The sequence below is a fragment of the Polypterus senegalus genome, chromosome 11 (genome assembly GCF_016835505.1).
Source record: "Polypterus senegalus isolate Bchr_013 chromosome 11, ASM1683550v1, whole genome shotgun sequence".
In the NCBI taxonomy this organism is placed as follows: domain Eukaryota; kingdom Metazoa; phylum Chordata; class Cladistia; order Polypteriformes; family Polypteridae; genus Polypterus; species Polypterus senegalus.
The window spans coordinates 78,069,926-78,093,394 of record NC_053164.1 but is presented as its reverse complement, the minus strand read 5'-3'; the positions used below and the strand labels follow the sequence as shown (position 1 = coordinate 78,093,394).

Here is a 23,469-nt window from a genome sequence, read left to right as displayed (position 1 = left end):
ATTTTGTTGATAAAGAGCTTTGTGTTTACTTGTGATGTTAACCCCTAGGTATTTAAACTGATCTGAAATGATAAGAGTATCTAATCTAATATTATATGCTTGAGAATTCACTGGAAAGAGTACACTTTTATTCAGATTAATTCTGAGACCAGAGATCTTTTGAAATTCTGTAAGTGCTGTTAAGACTGCAGGCACAGAATTTTGTGGGTCTGATATATACAGTACCAAATCATCTGCATATAGAGAAATTTTCTGTTCTAGTCCTTCTCTGAAAATCCCCTTAATCTGATAATAATTTCAACAGTGAATGGCCAGTGGTTTAATGGCAATTGCAAATAGCAGTGGTGACAATGGGCATTCTTGTCTGGTACCACGTTCTAGTTTAAAGTAGTCTGAACAAATGTTGTTAATAAAAACTGAAGCTTCTGGATTGGTATACAGTAGTTTGATCCATGCACAAATGTGCGGGCCAAACTCAAATTTCTCTAATGTAGTGAAAAGGTATTTCCATTCAATCATGTCAAATGCTTTTCTGCATCCAATGATAATATTATTTCTGGGGTGTTTGACTTTTGGCGAGTATATTACATTAAACAGGCATCGAAGATTGGAAAATAAGTGTCGACCCTTGATAAATCCAGTTTGATCTTGTGATATTACTAAAGGCAGCACTTTCTCCATATTTCTAGCTATGATTTTTAAGAGTATTTTAACATCATTATTCAGAAGTGAAATTGGTATGTATGATGCACATTGTAATAAGTCTTTATTTTGATTAGGAAAGATGGTGATTAATGCTTGGCGAAAAGTTTGTGGAAGAATTGGATTGTCTCTAGCTTCTGTAAAATGTGGTTAATAGAAGGGGAGCTAGCTAAGCGGAGAATTTCTTATAAAATTCTGCACGGTAGCCATCATAGCCTGCTGCTTTCCCGCCTTGAAGTGACTTTACAGCATCTAGTAATTCTGAGAGCGCCAGAGGTTTATCTAGTTCCTCTGCACTAAAAGTATCTATTTGTGGTATCTGTAATGTATCCAGAAATAAATTAGATTGTGTGTTGTCTTCTTTAAACTCAGTAGAATATAAGGATTTATAGTAGTCTCTAAATGTGTGCATTATATTTTTATGGTCAATGATTTCGTCTCCGTTAGTGTTGGTGGTTACTGGGATTACATTGTGAACTTCTTGCTTGTGGATTTGTTGAGTTAAAAGCTTATTACCTTTCGCTCCATGTTCATAGTAATGTTGTCTGGATTCATAAATTAGTTGTTCAGTTTCTTCAGTTGTCAAGAGGATGAGTTCTGAATGCAGAGCCTGCCCTTTTCCTATGTAGAGCCTCACTTGGAAGCCTGGCATGTTCTTCATCTATTCTAGTCATTTCGCTTTTTTAACTTTTTAACTTGTTTAGGCTATTTAAAGTGGTGTTGAGGTACAAGAAAAATCCATATCATAACAAAAATAAAAACGGTTTTCAGTATGAACTGGTATACCTCCCAGCACTAGTCTCACACCATACATTCTCAGTCTTGTCCAGTATACATTTATTTTTAAACACTGAAATGTATATGCTCCTTGAGGCGAGTAATGTGTTTGATCAATAAGCTTTTCTGAACCTGGGCAGGAGGGTTCAACAACCAAACCACAAAAATTCTTAATATTTGCTGCACTTCTTATGAACTTTTTTTTTTTTTTTTTAATTTTATTGTAATCATTCCATACAAATAAATACATTTTTACAAAAAAAAATAGGATGAAAACAACTTAACCCCCACCCCTATGAACTGCTTTTTTTAATTAAATGGGTACACACTTTAAACTACATTACTGGAGTACACCAAACCTGAAATTATAACTACATAACGACTCATATTAAACAAAATCCTCTATTTATTCTCTACCAAGTTACTTACCCATTTCTGTCATATTTCTTAAAAACTGGAAATGAAGCTAGGGGATCTTCAAGCTATGGGTAAAGGAAAAGACAAGTTTGTATTAAAAAATGTACTTTTTCAAGAAAAAATTGTATTTCAGGTTCTGTGGAATTTAAAATTGACCCCTTTCAATGACAGTTAGTTAACAATAACTAATTATTATTTTTTAATATTTAAGAATACCATTTGGAACAAAGCAAACCTTCATATATCGTTCTTCATTTTTAGTAACTTAAAAAATTCTTATGAAGCAAGGTAAATATTTCAAGAAAACATGTTTTAATTCTAATTTCACTTTAATATACTTATTCAAACTTAGTGTTTACACTTCAAATTATGTGAACACTACAATCAATTTAACAATTTCAGGAAATAGTTTTTATTACATTTTCACTACAAACATATCTAACATGTCATAGTGTGGCAATATTGCAATATGCTAATTCAGCTGCATATGATTTTTTTTTATTTTAACTTGTGCTATGAATTAATATATTTAGTCAAGTTGAGACTGGTTTTTCTACATATATTAGTGATGCAAGTTGAGAATGGTTGATCTGCAACCCTAGAGTGAACATTTCAGTGGCAGCAATTCTTATTTATTATGCCCTCTTGATTTCACCAAAAGTATGTTAACAACTGCTTGTAAAAAGAAATCTAATTTTAGCTTTGATTTGATGTGCGTTTTTAGCTGGAATGCTTGTAGGCCACAGGAATATCAATCACTTCAGCTTTGGTTTGCTTGATAACAGCGGGAACAACAAAGATATTAATTCTATTACTTACGATTAACTTTGCTATTTAAAGAAATTAATGTTTTGCTGCGCATTTGTCAACTTGAAAATTTACAATATGCTTATATTATGCTTGCAAAAGTAAATAGCTTCCGATAGTCTGATTTTACCATGGAAATCCCACAAATATGCAAATTAAAACTAAAATTCATTAAATAGTTTAAGTGATGCAAAGTATTTTATGGGACTGAGCAAACTCCTGTTAAGTAGTCATTTCCCCCCCCCCTTATACCTTGTTTGCAGCTTCCACTTTGGCACAAACTGCATCCATTGCAGCTCTTTCTTCAAGCCTTTTCTGCTTCTTTTCTTTAGCTTTGTTGGACTTCCTCTGCATACACAAAATAAACACAGAGCTAAACATAACATACAGAGCATTACTGGGATTTCTAATTTATATGCTTAACTACAGCTGTATTATAAGGAACCCAGTAGTAAATCCATGACATGTAAAATACCCTTTGTCATGAAAAATTAAAAAAAAAAAAAGAACGGACAACATCAGAACTTTATTACCCCTTAAATAATTGAATAGTATATTATTCGTATCATTCATAGACCATACTGCTCATTTTCAAATCTCTGATAACACATTTTCCTCAGTTTACTCCATATAAGCATCATTAGAAAATACTTCATAAAAATAGCCTTCTCAATATTCAAAAACCTAGTGATGCGTATTGAGTCTGTCATGAAAAAGTCTTAAAGAGCTTTCTTAAGTTTTTTTGTAATGCCTTCAACCACAACATTAATTAAAATTATTTTCTTTGCAGCTTTCATATGTGTGGGATATATATGACACTGTAACACATAGTTATTCACTCACATATTCAATCTGAATACATCACAAACAGGCATTTAGGTAGGTAGGTAGGTAGGTAGGTAGTTTATTAATCCCAAGGGGAAATTCATATAATCCAGCAGCATCATACTGATAGCAAATGTTCAGAATATATACATTTAAAAGAGTGATCATTTTGTTGGGTTTTTAACTTTGTAACACTGTACTGAATTATTCATATTTTGAGGAATTTCATCCCACAATTTAGATCCCACTGTGAAAATATCTTCAGCTTCCACAATGAAGTGATATTGAAAATGGAAATTTTCACGTATGAAAATAATGCGTAAAATTGATTTATCTAGACTGATACACTATACACAATACTGTATACCATGCTCTTCATTAAATTCTGCTATGCTATACCAAAGTGCAGTCTCCTTTTTACAAATGAAAAATATATTTGTCTTCACTCTACTTACTAGCTGCACTACATTTTGGAACATTACAAATAAGATTGTAATAAGTTTCAAAAATGCAGCTAAGGGCACTGTTCTATCAGCATTAAACACTGTGCCTCAAATTTAAGAAATTAACAAAAAAATGCATTATTATAGTCCATTACATAAAGGTTTCACAATTCTCTTACATACCAAGAAATAATTTAGACTACTTTCAGAATTTAAACCAGAAAAGTCTCTCCAACAACCATTAAATGACTGGACCCGCACAACAAAAAAAAAGATCAAAACATACAGTATTCCCTAACTGTGGAAAAATGTGTGTCAAAATGATTCTGTCAGATGTGCCTGTGACCATTAGCAATAACTGCTGAAATCCATCTTGTCATCAGGACACTCACAAAGTAAACAAATATGGCTCAAATCCAAACAGTATCTATGCTGTTCTAATATGCATGTCATGCTTGATCTCTTTCATTCACTTCAAAAATGATCTGAAAAAGAATTATTTTTACCCTATTGGAATGTTTTGTTTTTGGGGAAAGATCCAACTCCCAGCCCTCTACAACATGTTAATTTATAGTGCAGTTTATATATTCAGGTTTTTGTGTGTGACGCACAAAACATAATAACAAATAAAAATAGTGTCATAATGCACAGAGGAACTATACTAGACAACATTTAAACTAAATTTAAAAACAAAAGACACAACCTTATTTTGCAAAAATACGCAGAGGTAAATCTTGTGACTTGATGTTGTAAACAGGCTTGTGTGTGGTTTCAGTCACCTTTAAAGAGCTGGAATCTGGTTTTCCTTATAAGATTTCATAGTAAATCTATATAACAGATAAGACATAAAGCAACCCAGAAAAGGACTATCCCAGTGTTATCACGTCCAGTAAACACTGACCAAGTACAGGAATAGTAGGAGGCAATGGATTTCGCACTTTAAAGAGAATTGCCTACCAATGGTCTCTTTTAACATGTCCCACTGGGTCTTCTAAAAAAACACCGCAACCAAAGCATATTGCTCAATATTTCATTAGTACTAGTATCAAATAATTAATTACTCCTTGCACTGTGACAATCTTAAACAATTCTTTAAAAGAAAAAAAAGCTTACTAGACTGTCTTTTAACAATTTTACTTTCACCAGTGAAAATGTAATATATCATCCACTTTAAACGAAAGGATGACAACAGTTGGCTACAAACTGTAATAATGTGATAAAGTACTAAAACTGAATATCTACAACGAAGTAGGCTGGTCTTGACTGCATTTCAAATGGGCAGCGAACTTGGATAGAGTCACAAAGAGGAACTGAAGGCTACCTTATATTTGCAACACCTGAAAACATAACAGAGACACTGAGAAAATAATAAAAATATTAAATACTTCCATAATCACCTGCTTGTACTGTGATCACGAGCACCTAAGCAGCTCAGTTTCACTTTACTGCAGGAGTCTTTTGTCTGAAGACAGTGAGAGCGATGTGCCTGCGTGAGAGTAAAAGCAATGTAAAAAGATTTTAGAACTGGTCTACCATGATTGTAATAGGCAATGGTCGACCGCTGTCAAATAAGATGGACGAACTCTCTGCGGTTATATTGTGTCATGGCACATACAAGTACAGTAGATTGTGATTCACAGAGAGCTGGCATTAAATATTATATACCTGACACTGTTTTAATGCTGGACAGATTTCATCTTATTCGAGCAAACAGAGACCCAGTGCAGCGTGGAAGAAAGACAGGCGGGGGACTGGTCATTTATTTAAATCAGGAACAGAGTAAAGGGGAGCATATTATAATTAAAACTAGATTGTAATTTAGACATTGAAATTCTGGCTGTTGGAATTCATCCATGTGATATGCCCAGGGAGATAAGTTACATCATCCTTATTTATGTGTATATTCCTCCCTCTGGAAATATGGACTTGGCAACAGAAATGACTCACACGTTCATCAACACTTTAATGATGACTCATTCTGACCCGGAACTTATAAAATGTGCGGACTTCATCAAAGTGACTTTGAAAGGAACTATAAAAAATTTCCATTAGTTTTTTTTTGTTCCACCCTAGGAAATAACAAACTGGACCTGCTCTATTCAAATGTTAAAGATGCATTTATACTACTGGAACCTTTGGTCCGCTCTGACCACAATCTGATTCACTTTATTCCCTCTACAAGTCTGTTATTAGATAGCTACCTTTTATCATCATGATAGTGAGGAAGGGAAGCCTGGAGACTGAAACGGTTCTGACTGACTACTTCCAAAAGGACAGACTGGAAAATGATATGCAAGTCACATTACAGACGATATTGAGAAACTCAGCCACTGCACCACAGACTATGTAAACTTTTGTGTCAACACTGTGGTACCCTCAAAGACAATGTGGTGCTTTCCAATTAATAAGCCTTGGATTACTTTGTAGCTAAAAGGTTTCCTGAATGTGGAAAAGAGAGCATTTAAATGTGAAAACAAAGAGGCTCTGAAGGACAAGAAGCGTAAAAAAAACATTGATACACTTGAGTCCAGCAATATTATGTTTTGTAATACTGTATCAATTCTCAAAAACACTTCATTGATTTTTAATTACTATCTTACATGTAAAGATTCAAGGCACACAGTGGGTTCAGTTTATTATTAACAGAGACAGGAAGTGTAAAGGTGCACTGCTGACATATGAAGGCTTTCAATACGCAGGTGTGCGAGGATCAGGCAGGCAACACGGATCGGGTAATGACAAACCTAACTGACTAGTAACATTACAACAGATGGCTGAATCCAGAGGAATTAAACCAGCTTCCGCAGTGTACAAAGTGTAGGCTCGTTTTGGCTTCCACAATAAAGAAGGCACTAAAGGAGATCAACAAAGACATGCTGTCTGCAAAATTTAAAGGAGCAGCAAAAGGCCAACATTAAACAAGTGGATGTCTCTCAACTCGCTTTGGAACAAATTCACACCCCGAATTTAGCACCAAATTCAACTCATGTAACCAAAATAACTTGGTCAATAATCTATTTCATTTGAAAAGATATGCATCCTCTCAGTGTTATAGAGAACTAAGGCTCAGTTATCCAGAGTAGCAAATAATTTCCTGTGAATCCCTGGCAAAAGCGTGTCTACACCGCAGGAGATATCGTTACCATACAAAGAAGTGTCCTGAAAGCTGAGCATGTTGACCAGCTTATCTTCCTCCAGAAAAAAACTTGACATTAAAAAAATAAATCACTGACATACATATAAACTGTAATAACATGTGCAATCCAATTTAAGAACTTGAGAATGTTCACTATCTGCATATATTTTTTGTTTACATTTGTTTAATATTTTCTTCAGGAATCCAGAAAGCACTTTTAATTTTCATTGATATAGGCAGATGCAATTCCTTTGTCCAGATTGCAGAAATGTGTGTATGATGCTGGATGTTACAGGAACTATGCATTTTCTTTAATTAACTACTTGTGATTGAGAGATTAAAAACTGGCATGAACACAACAACAGAATGTGAACCTTTAAAGCAGAATTTAACACATATACGGTCTGTATATATGTATACTTGTGCTTGAAAGTTTGTGAACCCTTTAGAATTTTCTATATTTCTGCATAAATAGGACCTAAAACATCATCAGATTTTCACTCAAGTCCTAAAAGTAGATAAGCAGATAAAAATAAACCAGTTAAACAAATGAGACAAAAATATTATACTTGGTCATTTATTTATTAAGGAAAATGATCGAATATTAGATATTTGTGAGTGGCAAAAGTATGTGAACCTCTAGGATTAGCAGTTAGTTTGAAGGTGAAATTCGAGTCGGGTGTTTTCAATCAATGGGATGACAATCAGGTGTGAGTGGGCACCCTGTGTTATTTAAAGAACAGGGATCTATCAAAGTCTTCTCTTCACAACACGTTTGTAGAAGTGTATCATGGCACGAACAAAGGAGATTTCGGAGGACCTCAGAAAAAAAGAGTTGTTGACGCTCATCAGGCTGGAAAAGGTTACAAAACCATCTCTAAAAAGAGTTTGGACTCCACCAATCCACAGTCAGACAGATTGTGTACAAATGGAGGAAATTCAAGACCATTGCTACCCTCCCCAGAAGTGGTCGACCAACAAAGATCACTCCAAGAGCAAGGCGTGTAATAGTCAGCAAGGTCACAGAGGACCCCAGGGTAACTTCTAAGCAACTGAAGGCCTCGCTCACATTGGCTAATGTTCATGTTCATGACTCCACCATCAGAAGAACACTGAACAACAATGGTGTGCATGGCAGGGTTGCAAGGAGAAAGCCACTGCTCTCCAAAAAAAAAAAAACATTGCTGCTTGTCTGCAGTTTGCTAAAGATCACGTGGACAAACCAGAAGGCTATTGGAAGAATGTTTTGTGGACGGATGAGACCAAAATAGAACTTTTTGGTTTACATGAAAAACTTTGTTTGGAGAAAGGAAAACAATGCATAGTGGTAGTATCATGGTATGGGCCCGTTTTGCTGCATCTGGGCCAGGACGGCTTGCCTTCATTGATGGCACAATGAATTCTGAATTATATCATAGAATTCTAAAGGAAAATGTCAGGACATCTGTCCATGAACTGAATCTCAAGAGAAGGTGGGTCATGCAGCAAGACAACGACCCTAAGCACACAAGTCGTTCTACCAAAGAATGGTTAAAGAAGAAAAAAGTTAAGTCCTGACCTTAATCCAATCGAAATGTTGTGGAAGGACCTGAAGCGAGCAGTTAATGTGAGGAAACCCACCAACATCCCAGAGTTGAAGCTATTCTGTACGGAGGAATGGGCTAAAATTCCTCCAAGCCGGTGTGCAGGAATGATCAAAAGTTACCGGAAACGTTTAGTCGCAGTTATTGCTGCAAAGGCGGGTCACACCAGATACTAAAAGCAAAGGTTCACATACTTTTGCCACTCACAAATATGTAATATTCGATAATTTTTCTTAATAAAGGACCAAGTATAATATTTTTGTCTCATTTGTTTAACTGGTTCATGTTTATCTACATTTAGGACTTGAGTGAAAATCTGATGATGTTTTAGGTCATATTTATGCAGAAATATAGAGAATTCTAAAGGGTTCACAAACTTTCAAGCACAACTGTATGTATGTAACACTGTTTATGATTTCATTTTCTTTGTTTACCTAAATAAAACTGCAAGCACTTTTATTTATTTTACTGACAAATGTTAATTCCTTTGTTCAGACTGCAGTGCTATGATGTTGGATGTTACAGGGACTATGCATTTTCTTTTAATTACTTGAGAAATAATGTGGCATACACTAAACCTTTAAATCAGGATCTAAAAGTACAAGCACTTTTTTTTTATTGATATAGGCACATGTTAATTCCTTTGTTCAGACTGCACAAAAAGTAGTACTATGATGTTTAAAGTTACAAGGAGTGTAATAAATGCAGTTGCAGATCCCAATGTTCTGATTGCATAAAAAAGTAAACTTTTTTACTGAGATTTTATGCATATGGTGGTGTGTTCTTTACACTATTACAATTTTCCTAAAATTAGATTAAAAAAAAAAAACAGATTTATACAAAAATTGCCAAATATCACCTTGCTTACAGCATTGCAATATATTACAATATATTGAATCATATTGTTATCATGTTATGATACGTATCGTATTGTGAGACTCTTGCCAAAACACAGCCCTATGAAGGACACACAGCAAGTTCTAAAGAAAAACCTAAGTAAAAGAAGGGAAGCTTACAAAGTGATTTTCTACACTATGGTGTGCTAGGCTGGGAATGTCACTTTAAGAGAGGCGCACTGAATTAACAAGCTAATTATAAAGGCAAGATCTGTTATGGGACATAATCTGGACACCCTGGAGGTAGTAGCCAAGCACAGAATTAAAACAAAACTGAATGCCATTATGAACAATGCTCCACATCCTCTCTCTTTGACACACTAACACGGAGTACTTTCAGCTGACCATTTATTCAGTAGAAGTGTGTCAATAAATGGTAACTGAGCTCTTTTATACCAACAGCAATATGCCTGCATAATGTCTCACAGTGATTGGAATTGCTAATTCAGAAGTATTTCTTTTTACGTCATTTTCTTCCTTTTCAGTCCTTCTGGTGTGTGTTCAGACTATTGTATGTGTATATACATTTATGGATCTACTTATTTATTGAGCTTCTGTAAAAAGCCAGATTTCCTCCTGGGGACAAAGTCCAACATACACATCTATCTAAGTGACACATACAAAACAAGCATTCTACTTGTACGGCTGGACTGTAAAAACCTACCATACTGGCAGCACTGGGAAGGAAAAACTGTGGCAGTAAGCAGTCAGAGGAAATCAAGCAGAGAAGACATGTTACCAATAAATGTTGTTGATGAAAAAGGTATCAGCAGTTAATCTATTATCTTGAACCAGAGTACCAAATTCCATCTTGAGTTACTCTCAACAGCAATAGATAAAAATATTTCTCAATAATTTATCTTTAATTAAACTTTTAGTTGCATAATTCTTGCACTTCATAACATTTAAACCGTTGTGTAAAATACCCACATTTTCAGGGGGTTACGCTAGAGGTCATTTGTTGGGCGAATACTGAAATCTTACTCTAGTAGAGTGAAATACACAATTAGCTGTACATGATGCTATCATACAGGATATACAAATCTTCGTTAGATTAATCACATCATACACACATATGCCATCTGTAAATGACCAGAATTACATAGAACAGCCAAAATTTAAATAGAGAACAATGTTCTCTTTTCTTTGTTCTGAAACAGAGTTATGCTTAAATAAATGTCATTAATTCCAACCTGCCAGAAAGCAACACTGCAGCACTATCTAATAAGCTCCAAAACAACGCAATTCCCTGGTGACATGATATAAAGTACAGCAACAATGGTGTTTTATAGTAAAGGGAGGGTAGGTTTATACAAGGGGTGAATCCTGCCTATTTTGCGAATAGCTCATTCACATCTCCACACATATTAACACCAGACTTCTTTTTCCACCTCCCATGCTTAAACTGAATTTGCTGGCCTATCTTCCTGCCACCAGCTGAGCCCTTACCACTGAATGTGCAGCTGTCCCCAAGAAATGATTCTGGGACATACAGACACTGTGTAGAAGCCCTGAGGCTGTATGCCTACCGCTTCTTATGGCTATCCAGACTGAGGACCATCTGATATTTAAACATGACAATATACACCAGGAGTTCATAAAGTATACTAGGGACCCTGTGTAGCCCCACAACTGACTAAGGGGTTAACTGTTTGTGTATGTACGGCTTTACAATTTATTATTAATATATTATAGCTAAAAACCAATTACGTAAATGCTTCAAGACTTACTCAGTTAAGAGTGCAATACACTGTACAAAATAAACACTTCATATTTCATTAAATAAACTAAAATTGTATGCGTTTATATTAATAGAGGCACTGAAAACACACCTCACAGCTGCAATAATACTAAAACTATAAATTCTAGATAAATGTTCTATTAATTGTTCAGTATTATTATTTTGTATACTTTAGGTACATGTTTAAATGTTTACCTCCATATAATGAAGAGTGTTAACTCATGCTTTAAAAAAGGTAAGACACTAGCAATCAAATGTTATTTTCAGAAATTGCCTCTGGCAATTTTTCCCAAAACTTTTAATACTTTCTATATTTTTTAACCAGCCTAGAAATATATACAGTATGTTTTCACAGAAAATTCCAACACTTTGTAGTTGATGTTATTTTGTACTTGTATCATGTCCCACTTTTCTTCACAAAGAAAAAAGGTGCATCTTTTCAAATCCATTCTATTTTCTGGTGACAACTGCATGTTTTGCAACTCAGCCAGAGATGCAGGGCATGGAGAGGGTGAGACTGCCTATCTAATTATGTTGTCAAAAAAAGGAAATGTATTATAAGCATGAATACCTTTCTTATTTTTAGTAAATGTATCTATAGTAAATGTAATTGAAAACTGTTCTTTTCCACCTTGCATGCATGCTTTAACTGTAACAATGTATAGTCTCAAAAAGTGGAAGCCTATTTTTGCAATTAAATGTACTTTCAGCCCAAAAAGAAAAAACTGAATTCTAAAATTAAAGCAAAAAAAAAAATTAAGGTGTTACAATGTCGGGATATCCTGAGATAAACATTGCCTGGTTTGTTTGTACAGCATATTATCAATTCACAAAGTAAGGACAGGGCATGATCATGGCCTGTCTTATTGTTATCGAACCAATATATTCACACTGCAGTTCTAAAATAAAGTCATTGATCCTAGTTACTTTTTTGGCGATTTATTTTTAAAAGACATTTTATAATTAAACCAGTGAGGTCAGTTCTACAAAATGATTCAGTCAAACACCTCCCACAATAATGGTAGGCAACAGACATGTTATTAGCTAGTTTTCATTTAGTAAGTAATGTGCATAATCTGCCAATTGCAACCTAACTACACATTAAGAATGAAAATCAACCGATTCAAATAAATTTGAGATAAAGTGCTACACTTTAAGTGTATGTCTATAAAAGGTTACATTAATAATCTTGACAGCATAGTGCATAACGACAACACCAGTCTCACTGAAAAATGTGCACCAGCTTATCCAACAGTACTCAAAAGTACTTGGGATATACTTCAAAGGCTCAACTGAAATATTACACAAGAGATACACGGTAAATAAGAAGAATGAGCAAAATGATGTGCACAGCTTTAGAAGCCTTATACTGTATATTCCTTAATTAAACTGTGGCTTTAAAAACAACTGCTCAGTGCCTCAGCAGAGTTAACTTTTATTATGAACTAAGATTACAACAAAAGCAATAGCTTTCCTACACCTGCACTGCATGGCACATTAATAACGTGGCCGTAAAAGCTGCTCTGGGATGATACAAACAATAGGAAAACACTGTATAAATGTTATTATTCAAGAACTATATTATTAAATAAACATGTTCACAAAAGAAATATTTCTAAATTTGTAAGTTTACTCCAGAATGGAGTATGCAAGTTTGATGTGATAACATTATGACAAGTACCTCAGTGACAAAGCTTAGGTTTGTGTTCAGCTACAACTACAGCAACATTCATACAACAATGTAGCTCAGAGCGCTTTACAAGATGAGAAAGAGAAAGTTACAAGAAAAGATAAACATATATGCAATAATATTAATGAATTAATAATAACAAAAAAGGTAAGGGGGTGGCATGGTGGTGCAGTGGTAGCACTGCTGCCTCGCAGTTAGGAGACCCGGGTTCACTTCCCAGGTCCTCCCTGCGTGGAGTTTGCATGTTCTCCCCGTGTCTGCGTGAGTTTCCTCTGGGTGCTGCAGTTTCCTCCCACAATCCAAAGACATGCAGGTTTGGTGCGTTAGCGATTCTAAATTGTCCCTAGTGTGTGCTTGGTGTGTATATGTGTATGTGTGTATACGCGCGCCCTGCTCAGGGTTTGTTACCTGCCTTGCACCCTGTGTTAGCTGGGTTTGGCTCCAGTAGACCCCCCCGTGACCCTGTAGTTAGGATATAGCAGGTGTTGGATAATGGATGGAAAAAAGGTAAGGTCTTAAAATTCTTACAGCAAATTATACAATCTTTTCTTCGCCTGAATCGATGTGGCTAATGAACCACAAATCATAAAAGATTGCGACAGTGTGTGAATAACTCAGTAAAACAAAACACAGAACATTCTGACCTTCAATTGCCTAGGTATTCATACTGTCATTACACTGTAAGTATTTAAACAGAGAGATTGCATTATTTATTATTATAGTTGCATAAGTGATACATTGAATTGTTTAATATCATATTATTTACATAATATCTGCAATGAACACTTTAAATCTGTCTAAGACACACTACTTTATTTTTTACTTAAAATAAAGGGACGTCTCAAAGTGAATCTTGGGAAAGATTACTTGCAATGTTATACTGTATATACCTACACAACAATATCATTGATCTCAAAGCATGGCTAGAAATTAAACAGTGACCTACACAGTCACAAACTACAAAAATATTACTTGCAGTCTCCACTGAAGAGAGGCGCTTATGTTCATCTTTTATTGAATTCCAGCTTTGATTAACTTCAGTTTAATAAATTCCTACACTTCCTAAATTAATTTAAAATGTTTCTCCAGTACAGGCTTTGCTTTTGCAAAAAATGAATAATCTTGGGATACTTTGTTCTTAAACTTTAAAGACATCCATTCTACTTTAATGCTTTTCAGACAGTTGATTAACTTCACAAAACAGATGTAGTGCTAAATATTTTTTTTATCTTGTCAAGGAGTTTTAGATAATGCCATAATTGCCCATTGCACTTTATCATTTTTTAAAGGACATTTTGGGGAAAATGCACAGCTTGATATTAAACAAGCAAGCTAGATGAATAATCTACATCTGTAGACATAAAAGCCATCCATCACCAAACCCACTTAATCTACCATAAATATGCAGGAACCACTCATGGCGGAAAAAAAAAATGTATCAGTCTTTTACTGGACACATTTCCATGTTCATAAAAATCCACATAGTACTATATTTGATTAATTTTGAATCCACATTCTTCAGAATAAATGGTGGTGTAGAGGATTTCAGCTCAAGGAAAGAACTGGCCTGTAAAAGTTAGTTGTAATGCAAGTACACAGCATCTATGTTCCTTCCCCTACACAAGGATGTACAAAAACAAGCAAAAAAAAAAAAAAGGTTCAATATGAGAGTGCATCCCAGATTAGGTAAAACAAATGTATCCCACTTATAATCCAATTTTCACAGTGAGCTTCTCTTCATTTAAGTTAACAGGTATTCCACCTATACTTCAGAACATGTAATCCACCTAATTTGGGTGCAGTAATTACCTGGATCGGGGCCATCTATGAAAAACTTGGGAGGTTGCTGAAATAGGTGTTGGAGAGGCCTGTGATCTGTGTTTGTATCCCATTGTCCCAGGGTAGTTAGGGGATACAGTGGATGTCAAAAACACTGCTGCCCTTCCCAGAAGATGTAAAACTGCGGCCCTGACTATCCGTGGTCATAAAAGATACCTGTGGATCTTCCAAAATAAGTAGCATGCGCTCGATGACCAGGTTAAATTGCTCACCATGGCCTGGTTAGTCTGGCCCCCTAACCATCCCCTCTCCCTTACTGGCTAGCTTTGTCTTTCACCACCTAAAAGCTCATGTTTGGCCGGTTTACTGGAGCAAGTGTGTCTGTAGTCGCATCATCCAGGTGGATGCTACGCACTGGTGGTGGTTGAAGCAGTGCCTTACCATCTATCTAAAGCGCTTAAATAAAGATGATTAGAAAAGAAATACGTAAATTATTAATTGCTATGAATGACGGTTTTGTTATGAGCACACACGTGCAAAAAATACATCCTACACAAAACCCAACTTACAGAAACTTTTCTTCAGTGCGCAAATGTGCACTTCTTTACACGTTTTAATGTAACCCAATTCTTTAGTGCTTAGAGCCTGTAGCTTCTCCTCGACCACCTGGCATCGAAACCCGTCCTTTCCGTCCTCGGCCCCACCCAGGTACGAAAATGGATCGGTTAAAGCTGAACAAGAATTCGGCGAGGTCAAAGTGCCAGCAATAAAGTAGAAACTTTTAACGGTATTCGACTCGCTAACCTGCTAACAACTTGGTGGCAGGTAAGACGATCGCGCCCCCGTAAGGTCCGGCGCATTATACCCTTGAGGTGGGTTTCGATCGCACGTGGAGTTATGCCGCAGCAAACGCCAAGGGCGAATCACACTTTGTTCCCTGTAAATATATAATCATCGCCTTATTTTAGTTAATTGGTACAAATAATCACAATAATTACATGTTATGGCTACACAATTCACGGATAAGCAATCGGTACAAAATATCCACTTATTCCAACTACAACAGCACCTAGGAGCTCGTGAGCAACTCCCGCGCACTACCCGGAAAACCTCGCCACACCAATCGCGCGCACCTCGTCGCTTCTATCATGTGGCTCCTAGCATTCAGCCTTTTCCCCTGCATTATATGTTTTATCCCTTTCGATTTATTTCCACACTAGGCAGACCACCACCAATGAAAACGTCGTGACAGGTGTGAAAGCGCGCTTCCTACAGGAAACGTACAAAAGAATGCGAGGGAGCAAGGGGGCGCGAATCTGCCACAAAGAGGACGGCTTCCTTACTGAAAAGGGACTAGACTCCTATTCACATTGGCTTAGAAGTGCAACGAAATAAACAGCAACATCCACCTCTGCTTGACATGCTTTCGTGTTTCGTGTATCTAGCTGTGGCTCGGTGAATATTATTCACCCGTGTACGACACCCGATCTGGAAAGCCACTTTGTGGCCTGTCTACTCTCAATACGAATAGACAAATGAATACACGTAAAGAGTTGTTCGAATGTCTTAAATTAGGCGGGCGAAAACAAAACGGTTAAATACGCTTAGATTAAAGCTTGTTTGCCTCCACCTTTAACGCAATACACGGTATGTCTCTCAAATGCAACCACATTCACTCAAATATTCAGATGCTACGACGTAAACCGGAAAAAAGCTGGGATACAAACACATAGCTTCCCATTATTATTCGACTCACCCCCATAACTGTGTCAATAAGCAATGCCGTGAAAAGTTTCTTCCTTTGTTCTTTTGCTTTGGAATTAATCGCACCGTTGGTATTTTTGGTTTCAAAGTTTAATTCCTAACAGCAATCCTGTTGCAGCAGCACTTAGCTACCCTTTCACTCTTGAATCACATTGACATGAAACGGGCCACTGGCAGATGGAGCTGCTTTCTCTACCGTTGTCATGGGGAAATGACGTCACGCCAAAAAAAAAGGAACGTGCCAGTACAGTAGTGGCGACCGAACACAACGGTGTGTAAGCGAGTGAAGCCGGCATGGCGGTTGCCATGCTTAGTAGTGGCATTTTTATAAAGCTGGAAATTTGGTTGTGGAAAAATACTTCAAAGCCCTTAACGTGACGTTCGCGATATGTATTTTAAGTTGGTAAAAATGCGTGTAACTCGAAATAACACTTTGTTTTTTATGCATTTGTTATAGAGGTAAATAGTTCCTGCATTCTTCTAATATTGAAAATGTTCATCTGCAAATTGTTAAAGGGTTGGTTTACATTTAATATTTAGAAATACCATTTTACATTTCAATAGACCATTTGAATCTGCTGATTGCAGTTTCTTCATTTCTTGTCTGTTTAATTTTTGCGTTTTACAAATGCATTTTGCAGAAAAAAAATACAATGTAGCCTGGTATCTTAAGGGAAGGTTTTAATTTGAAAATTGTTGTAGACATACTGTTTTTGATTATTGGGTGGGGGTCATTTTGAAGAAAAAAAACATTTAGAACGTTTGCCATTATAAATGCAATCCTACAATATTCTGATTCTGCTTTTTATGAGACTGAGACCCTGTCAAAATCATTTAGATTTGTTTTGAATAGGCAACTGGAATAGTTGTCAAAAGCAAAGCATGCAACATAATTTAAATAGACTTTCAAAAAGCCTTTGATACAATCCCACAGCAAAAATGAATTCACTGGTATACAGTGATTTTAGTGCCAATAATGTCTGAACGGTTTTATATTAAGTTTATGGTGCTGATTAAGAATATGACATTGGTTTTGCCAGATTGGCTCTAGTTTCTGAGATATTTAATAGTTAATTAATTAATTAACGCAACATGTTTGAAAAGCATTCAGAATTGCAAGAATATTTTTATTTTAGTTACAACTAGTAAGTAAACAGTCTAACATCATACAAAAAACAAATCAAAAATATGTAACAGTGACAGGAAAAAAGCTATGTATGATTTGATGAATTAATACAATATTAATTAGTTATTAATTGTTGTTAATGTCAATGCTTCAAAAAATGCTGTTTTTGCGATTTCCCTTTATGTGTGTCATCTTGGACAATCATGTTGGAGACTCCAACAGTAGTCTGCCATCATGTGTATGTCCCATCTGCCTTTATATCTCTCCTCCATCACCTTCATATTCTGGTAGAACCTCTCGCCTTGTTTCTCGCTGAAGTCTCGAAGATTATCTGGAAATCTGTTTAAATGGCTATGGAGATAATGCACCTTTATGCTCATATTAACTCCCAAATTTCTGAAGTTAGCAAGCATATCTTGCACCAATTCTTCATAATTGCCTGCTCTGTGATTACCCAAGTAGTTCTTCACAACAGAGACAAAACTCTTCCAGGCTGAAGCCTCAGTGTCATTCATGCATTTGGTAAAATTGGAATCGTTCATGAGTTTACGAATCTGAGGACCATCAAAGAGTCCAGCTTTTAGTTTTTCCATGCTCAGTCCAGGGAATTAACTACAAATGTACTTGAAGCAATTACCCATTTTGCCCAAAGCCCTAACAAATTGCTTCATCAATCCTAGTTTTAATATGAAGCAGTGGGAGAATGATTTTGTTCTTGTCCGCCAGCGGCTTGTTGCTGATATTCGCAGCGCCAACAATCATTTCTTCCCTTGTAGGCCATGACACTTTTGTCCAATGATCTTGCTTTGCCCTGCTATCCCAGAGGCACATGGAGCATGGGTAATTTGTGTATCCAGATTGCTGTCCAAGCAAGAAGTTCACCATCTTCAGATCAACACAAATCGACCACTGATGTTCATGATAATGGATTTCTGTAATATTATTTTTGCATTTTCATATTCTTCTTTAAGTTTTGTTGAGTGAGCAATGGGAAGAGACGCATAACGGTTGCCATTGTGCAAGAGAACACATTTAAAGCTTCTAATGGAGCTGTCTATAAAAAGCCACCAGTCTTCTGGTCGATATTCTGTTAGCCCCATTTGAAGTACAATTCCTTGGATATCATTGCAGTATACAAGTTCTTCCTCTTGGTTGAAATATGGGAGAAGCCTTTCTTCTCTTGTCCGATAGACTGTAATTTTAACATCCGCCTTTATAAGATTTCGTTCATTAAGTCTGGATGCTAAAAGTTCATATGCTTGCTTGGACAGATGTAAGTCTCAAATCAGGTCATTGAGTTCTTTTTGGCTTAATGGTTGAGGCGTCGAAGAGCTTCCCTCAAATTTACTTCCACTGCTACTACCTGCCATACACTCCAATCCCTACCTCTCTTCAGAGTCTGACAGTGGCTGGTTTGGTAGTCTGGTAAACACTGGTATGGGAACGTCATTGCCATATGGAATAGGTCGTCTTGCTGATTAAAGCCTTTAATCTTTACAACACAAAAATAACAATCGTCATGGTGGTGTTTCGGTTCTCTCCATACCATTGGCACACCACAGCTTAAACCTCTTCTTTCACCTTTTGTCCACTGTCGTAGGTGCTCCACACATGTTTTGCAAACCATATGTGGACCCCAAGACTTATCCTGGTCTCCAAGCTGTACTTCAAAATAAGACAGGTATACTCGATGCACAAAGTCTGTGATATTTCTCCTTTGTTTTTCAACCATGTACTCTCCACAGATGTAGCAGAATACATCAGGATTGTTGATGCAGGCTCTTCTTGATTAAGTCATAATTTTTACATGTATTTATATACTTATTAAGACAGAACTTTTTGGGTATAAACCAAGACTGGTTTGACAAACTTATACTGTAGCCGATTTCTTTCCTCTGCAAATTCACAGTTGAATTCTGGCTTCAAAAAAGTTGCTTTTATAGCATTGTATGCCTACAAATTGAAATACCACATAATGATATGGGATATTTCATTACCTAAGCCACTTTTAAAGAGTTAAAAGACAGACCAAAAACTATTGCATTTGTTATCACACACAAGTCGCATTGGGGGAATGCATTATTTTCATGGATGTCTATTATCTCAAAAACTAGAACCAATTCAGCAAAAGTAATGGTATTTTTGAATTCAGCACCCTCAAAATACCCTAAATCCATTCAAAAACCCTTGGCACCTGAAAAAAAAAAAATTGTAGACCTGTGCTATGGACGTAGAAGCTGCAGGCATCAGAGGTAACCTGCAAAACTGGATCTCAAATTTTTAATACATATAAGAGGGAACTGCTCCATGTGGAGTCAGGTCATCAGTGGAGTCACTTGGGGTCTTGTCCTGGGACTGTTACTTTTTCAGATTTATATTAATGACACTGATTCTGGTATAGTCAATAAACGTGAAATTCACAGACTAAAATTGGAGGAATGGCAGACACTGAGAAGGCAGCAAAAATAATTCAAAAACACTCAAACAATCTTCCTAACTGGGTGAACATTTGAAAAATATAGTTTAATACAGAAAAGTGCAAAGTGCTACATGTGGGAAATAAGAATGTTAATTGATAATACAAAATGGGAGACACTGTCCTACAGGAAGAAACCTCTGAGAAGGATTTAGGTGTCATCATCTAAGCAATCTGCTGAAGTGATTAAAAAGGCAAATTAAATGTTAGGTGATATCATATAAATTGTTGAATGTAAATTGACAGACATTATGCTTACACTATATAATGCACTAGTGAGATTGTATCTGGAGTACTTCCCATTATTATTCTGCTCACCACAATGTAACACAATGTCACAATACAACAAAAAATACATAGCAGCATTTGAAGCTGTGCAAAAGAGAACAGCCAAGTGCATCCCAGGACTTAAGGACATGTCATATTCTGACTGACTCAGAGAATTAAACTTGTGTAGTCTTGAGCAGAGGAGACTGTGTGAAAATGTAATCCAGGTCTTCAAAATCCTCAAAGGCATCGATAAAGTAGATCCACCAGAATTCTTTTGACTTAAGGCTGAATCACATACTCCAGGACACCAGTGCAAATTAAGCAGAAGTGCATTTACTATAGGACAAGGAAGCACTTCTTTACAAAAAGGGTTCTGGGAATCTGAAATAAACTACTGAGACAGATAGTTGAAACAGAAACCTTGACAAGGTTTAAGAAGTACCTGGATGAGATTTTAGCACAGCTTAGTTATTAGATATACAAGCAAGCTTGATGAACTGAATGGTCTCCTCTTGTTTGTAAAATGTCTTGTTTTTTTTACTTTTCGGTGATAAATTAGTAAAATGTATTCAAATTAATAAGAGTGAAACTTCAGCAGCCTTGAGTTCCACATAGTCATGTGAAAAAGTATGCATACCTCATGAAATGCTTATTTTCTTTTTAAAAATATGTGGATTTGAAGATTTGAACTTCATTTAAACAGTATCTTTAGATAAACATTGAAAATTTGACTTCGCAATAATTAATTTAATGAAGAATGAACAGATATTCTGTTTCCATCTGTGTAAAACATAAGTACACTGTTGGCTCTAATAGCTGATATTAACCACTTTTGGCAGAAACAACTTCAAGTAGACATTTCTTATAAATGTCTACCAGTCCCTTATATCAAATAAGAGAAAGTCTTTCCCACTCCCCCATGCACAATTCTTTCTGCTGTTCAATATTTGAGATTTATCTTGCATGCTCAGCCCATTTCAAATCCTGCCCCCATTGCATCTCAATGGGATTCTGATCCAGTCTTTGACTTGGCCATTCCTGAAGCTTTATTTCTTGGTGGATTTACTGGCATGTTTACTTTGATTGTCATGTTGCAAGACTCACTTTCAGCAGAGCTTAAATCGTCTGCATGATGGTCTCACATTATCCTCAAGCACCCTTTAATATAATGAAGAATTCATAGTGGATTCTATGATGCTGAATTACCCAGACCCTTATGCAGTGAAGCAGCCCCAAACCATAACATTTCCCCCACTGTGTGTTATAGTTCGTATCAGGTTCTTCTGGTCAAATTAAGTCTTTGGTTTTCGCCAAACATTTCTTTTGGTACTATGGCCAGATAACTATCTTTCCCTCATCTGTGCAGGGAACATTGTTCCAGAAATCCTAGTCTTTACCTTGATATTCATGAGCAAACTTTAGTCTTGCCCTTGATATTCTTTCTGGACAAAAAATATTTCCTCCTGGCATATCTACCATGTAGGTCTAATTTGTGCAGATTCCTTCTGATGGTGGACTAATGCAAATTGACATCAACAGTTGCAAGTGCTACTTGTAGGTCATGTGATGAAATTCTGAGGTCCTTGGAAACTTCTTTCAGCATTTTGTTTTCTGCTCTCAAGCTGAACATTATGGGTCTGCCTGTCCAGGGCAAGTTGGCAATTATTTGAAATCTTCTCAACTTGCAGATGATCTTCTGGACAGTGGAATGGTTGATTTCCAGTGGGTTGGAGAACTTTCTAAATCCCTTCCCAGTCCCACAAGCATCTACATCCTTCTTTCTACAGACTTCAGAGAGCTCTTTCGGTCTAGGAATGGTCATAACACACACTTCAGCAACAAAGAGTAAACCTGTCTGAATTCTAATTTTAGGTATTTGATGTAATGAAAAATACAGAGGTTTACTTACTTTTTCCACAGAAGAAATTTGCATTTTTGTTTATTTAAACTATACAATGGACTACAAAATGCAATCATAGAATGGGGTTTGTTATAGTATATCACCTTTATCTATATTTACTGTTTAAATAAAGATCAAACCTTGATATGTCCACATATGTTAAAAAATCATGGGGTTTACCTACTTTTTCAAATGACTGTAGCTGGACCCCATGTAGATGGTGATTTGCTTTACCAAATGTCAACATGTATATTTTAATCAAGTGCAGTCCTAGGATATATGGCCCTTAGTTTGGAGTAGATTAGAGTACTGGAGGTGTTATAAATTAGGACATGAGCCAAAACATTATAAACAACATATTTTAATTTGTGCTCCAGTTCAAACAACAGGTTTACAAAATGTCCCACAGGACAAAAATTATGTGGGAAGGCATAAAGGTATCAACTGGAATGGAACAAGACGATACATACAGTGAATACAATGGGATGGGTGAAGCAAAAAGAGAAGAGATTATAGATGTAGTAAGAAGTGGTAAAGAAAGTACAAATGATAAATAAATAAAGGCAGTGGGAAGTGATTAAGAAATACAAGAAGAACAGCAGCAAAGCAATAAAAAATATGGAGAAAAAAATTATTATGAAAGGCAAATAAAAATATAGGTAAAAGAATAGTTTGGAATTAGAAATAAAAGAAAACAAAAAGAATTAGAAGAGGAAGATGATGAAAACAAATTATAATTGTATATGTTCAGGTTGGAAAAACAGTGAGCAATAAAGTAGCTTTTTAAATAAAAAAGACAGAAACATTTTGAAAAAATGTATAAACAAAAGGAGGAGTTAGTATTAAAGGGAGAGATTATGACATGAAAGAAAGAAAGAGAATACAAATAAAGAAAAGGCAAGGATTGTAAATGAACGTTGGATGCAGAATTATACAAACAAGTGTATACTGTACAGTCAAACTAAAATAACTCAAATATGACATTGCATATATTTTACTAAGGCTTGGAGAAGTAGGTTATGGAGTCTAAAGTTAAAAGAAGACAGACAAATATGATGAGTATTTGAATTATGGATTAGTCAAATTATTTATTGCTGATTAAAAAATAGATCTAAACCATAATATGATCCTAACATT

The 23,469-nt window shown here is 35.9% G+C and overlaps 1 protein-coding gene across 5 annotated transcripts in view; it reads right to left on the bottom strand.

The window, feature by feature from the left end:
* naa40 (N-alpha-acetyltransferase 40, NatD catalytic subunit) overlaps nt 1-16,778 on the bottom strand; it is a 40,714-nt gene extending 23,936 nt beyond the window's left edge. Inside the window, exons 1-4 of one of the 5 annotated variants that reach the window (XM_039769099.1) lie at nt 16,553-16,778; nt 5,369-5,457; nt 2,956-3,051; nt 1,909-1,961 (exon numbers count right to left, since the gene is read on the bottom strand). In XM_039769099.1, the coding sequence (XP_039625033.1) occupies nt 1,909-1,961; nt 2,956-2,994 (92 nt within the window). In that variant the 5' untranslated portion in view covers nt 2,995-3,051; nt 5,369-5,457; nt 16,553-16,778. Of the gene's footprint in view, nt 1-1,908; nt 1,962-2,955; nt 3,058-5,368; nt 5,458-14,826; nt 15,340-15,365; nt 15,581-16,552 lie in introns of those variants that run through there. The other 4 variants (XM_039769097.1, XM_039769100.1, XM_039769096.1 and 1 more) reach the window with 4 other exon arrangements.
* Nucleotides 16,779-23,469: the final 6,691 nt, after the last annotated feature.